At 47.3% G+C, this 3,475-nt stretch overlaps 1 protein-coding gene across 1 annotated transcript in view; it reads right to left on the minus strand.

Moving 5' to 3' along the window:
- Nucleotides 1–3,164, minus strand: part of LOC116378614 (leucine-rich repeat neuronal protein 1-like) — a gene marked incomplete at its 3' end in the record, with an annotated part of 5,230 nt that extends 2,066 nt beyond the window's left edge. Inside the window, exons 1-5 of the mRNA XM_031840514.1 lie at nt 2,906–3,164; nt 1,608–1,755; nt 1,382–1,527; nt 1,192–1,293; nt 728–912 (exon numbers count right to left, since the gene is read on the minus strand). Coding sequence (XP_031696374.1) covers nt 728–912; nt 1,192–1,293; nt 1,382–1,527; nt 1,608–1,686 — 512 coding nt within the window. The remainder of the gene's footprint in view (nt 1–727; nt 913–1,191; nt 1,294–1,381; nt 1,528–1,607; nt 1,756–2,905) is intronic.
- Nucleotides 3,165–3,475: the final 311 nt, after the last annotated feature.

Here is a 3,475-nt window from a genome sequence, read left to right on the forward strand (position 1 = left end):
CGATCTATGGTTCCTGTAAGAGGTTGGACATTGAGGTGGATCTAAGAGTCTTCTAGCTCTTTAGGTTCCTTTTGGTGGTTTCTCTGGTCACTGAGGGGGTTCTAGTGGTTCTTTAGAGGGTTGTAATGATTATTCCAGAGGTTCTATATGACCATAACAAAATCCTTTTATCTACCTGGAACGTTCTAAGGGTCATTGAGGTAGATCTAACGGTTATTTTGCTCTTGAGGATCTTTTAGGTGGTTCCTCTGGTCTTAAAGTGGTTCTAGTCATCACTGAAAATGTTATATGGGTGATTTTGATAGTTCTAGGGGTCTTTTGGGACGTCTTGGAACATCTAGAGTTCCTTTCGGTCATGCCTGTGGTCACTTAGGTGGGAACCTGTGGGTATTTCTAGTGGTCCCTGGGAAGGGTTTGGTGTTCTTTCAGGGGGTTCTATGGATCCTTTAAATGGTTCTGATGGTCATGTAGGAGGTCATAGTGGTCATTGAGGGAGTTGTGGAGGTTCTGTACTTGGTACTAGTGCTCCTTTGTGAGGTTTAGGTGGTTTTAATGTTCTTAAAGTGGTCCTAGTGGTCATTTAGGAGATTCTGTGGGTCCCTAAGGTGGTTTTGTGGTTACTGTCTAGGGATCATTTAGGTGGTTCTAGGGAGGATCTAGTTATCACTGAGGAGGTTCTACGTGTCGTTCTAGTGATATTTTAGAAGGTCAAAGAAGAAGAAGTTACCGCAGCAGGTTGTTGAGTCCAGCAAAGGCTTTGGGTTCGATGGAGGAGATGTGGTTGTGGTTGATGTAGAGCTCCTCCAGACTGGAAAGGTTCCTCAGACTGAAGTCCTCCAACTCCTGAATGTGGTTCTCCTCCAGGTACAGAGTCACCAACCGACCCAGAGAGGACAGACCCATAGAGCTCACCTGGACAAAGAGAGACACCAGTTTTTATGGAACTTTGAGCACCAAGGCATCACTGTTTTATTTATGTAATAATGGAGGAGAACATGGATTAGAACATGGACGAGAAGATGGACGAGAATTTGGAGGAGAACGTGGAGGAGAACGTGAGGATATAGACAAGAACATTGAGGAGAACATTAAGGAGACCGTGGAGGAGAACGTGGAGAAGAACGTGGAGAAGAGCATGGAGAAGAACGTGCAAGAGAACGTGCAGGAGAACGTGTAGTAGACTTGTGTTACCTGGGTGAAGTGGTTCTGGGACAGGTCCAGTTCTGTCAGGTTGGTCAGACTCTGGAGTTCCGTGTTGATGGAGGAGATGTTGTTACTCTGCAGCAGCAGAACCTGAAACGTATTGAAACACAGAGTTACAGTATTATCATCAATAAATATGATTATTATAATTATCACCATTCTCTCTGTGATAGGTCACCTGAGTGTCAGAGGAGACGTTGACTGGTACTCGGTGCAGGTGCAGCTCGTTACAGTCCACGGTTCTGGCCTGGTGGTACACGGACTGCGGCGTGTACCAGGGTCTGGTCTCACACACACACTGCAGAGGACACAGCACAGCGCCACCTACAGAACACAACACACACAGCTCAGGATCCACATCAACCTCCACCTGTCCGTCTGAAGTTTAAAGAATCGCTCTTTACCCTGACTGGCCCCGCCCACTCCAGCACACACTGATGATGTCACCACGCAGAGGACGGCGAAAAAGGCCACATATCTCATGATGCACTGCAACTGACGTGTTGGTTGAACTTCCTGCTGAAGGTCAGAGGAGGTGGGTCACATCTACAGCTGGATGGAAACACACAGGAAGTGATATCATTAAGATGTCATAAGTTAAGTTGAGACAACTAAACTTTTCATCATCATCATCATCATTTGCATCACCATGAAGTAATTCCATGTGGATATTTCTTCAATACATATATCATCATCAGCTCCTCCTCGGCAGAGGACGCTCAGTGAGCCATGTGTTCTGGAGTTCAGAAGCGTTTTGACATCGATCTTTAAATCTTTGAGGTTTTGTTGGACAACAGAGACACGTGTTGTCGTTTGTGTCTTTATGTTGCTTGTTCAGAAGGTAGTTTCCTTTTGAAGCCTTTCCATCACCGATGACATTCCACTCTTGTTCTTCTTCAGTGGCATCACATCTTAATTCTGTGGGTTCAGTTTCAACAGTGTCTCGATGCATTTCATCCATTTTCAACAAATTGTTTAATGAGAGGCGCTTCCACGCTGCGCTATGTTGAGAGCAGCACGCACAGCCTGTGCACTTTGTTTGTCCACACACACACACACTCGTGATCACGTGACAAGTTGAGCTTTTCCTTCTATTTGCATGACATCATAGAAATTGATCATAACGATCATCACGTGACCCCTCGGAGCACCCCGCTGCCGCGCGCACAGCCGTCAAACGAGCCGTTCAAAGCTCCGCAGATTCTGTACGGACCGGGACCTCCTTCGCCCGGTGTCCGGGTTCTCCTTCCTGTCCGTGGTGATGATCGACCCGCCCGGATGGCCACTGCAGCGCTACCTTCCAGGTGTGTGTGTCCAGGTGTCCAAGTTTTTACCGCAAGTAAGACACAGCAGAGGGAGACCCGGAGGTTCTATCGGATCATCGGAACCCTGATAAACAGGAACCTCCCCCACTATGAAGAGCTGATCTCTTTGTGAGGCTCGATCATCTCGAGATGTTCGACTAGAGTCAGCTGCTGGGTGATGCGTTCAGGGACATTCGTATAATAGATATTCATATTATTCTAACAGCAGCGCACAGCGATCGGAACGTGTTTTAAACTCACGGTATTTAACCGAATTATTGATATAATGATAATAATTATTATTATAAATAATAGTATTAATAATAACAACAATAATCTCCTGCAGAGCCCCGCGCGGTCCCGTCTCTCTGCTGGAGGACAGACGCCCATGTTCTCACCTTGTTCCTCCTCCTGCTCCGCCGCTCCGAGGATCACCGGCCGGGCAGAGTCTCACTGAGTCGGCAAAGTCCGGTAGAGACCAACGGGGTACGGTCGTAGCCGGTATCGGGTCTTCGGTCTCCGGTTGATTCGGGTCTCGTTGATCCAGATGAGTCCCGCTGTCTGTCTCCCCTTTTATCTGAAGGCCCCCCCCCCCCCAACCCCCGTCCTCTATCAGGTCCGCAGCATTACTCGGGATCAGCCAATGAGCTTTATAGGCCACCGGGCGACGGACCAATCAGAGCTCGGATGCTGCACAGAGGCGATGGAGGGGGGGGGGGGGAGATCTACTGAGATGACGTAATGCTCCAGATTCTGTGATGACGCTCTGAGTTCTTCTCTCTTCAGTCTCAGAGTTGATGTCACTGAAGAGCAACTAACTACACGACCCAGTGTTGGCTGGTCCATAGAGGGCGCAATAAATACAATAAATAATAATAATAATAAACTGTACAAATTGTCAATATTTGTGTTTTTGAAAGATGGAATCACCAGTAATATGTGTAAAATATGATATCTGCGGTAAATAT

This window comes from Anarrhichthys ocellatus, unplaced genomic scaffold (genome assembly GCF_004355925.1).
Source record: "Anarrhichthys ocellatus isolate YVR2014 unplaced genomic scaffold, GSC_Weel_1.0 scaffold2882, whole genome shotgun sequence".
Lineage (NCBI taxonomy): Eukaryota > Metazoa > Chordata > Actinopteri > Perciformes > Anarhichadidae > Anarrhichthys > Anarrhichthys ocellatus.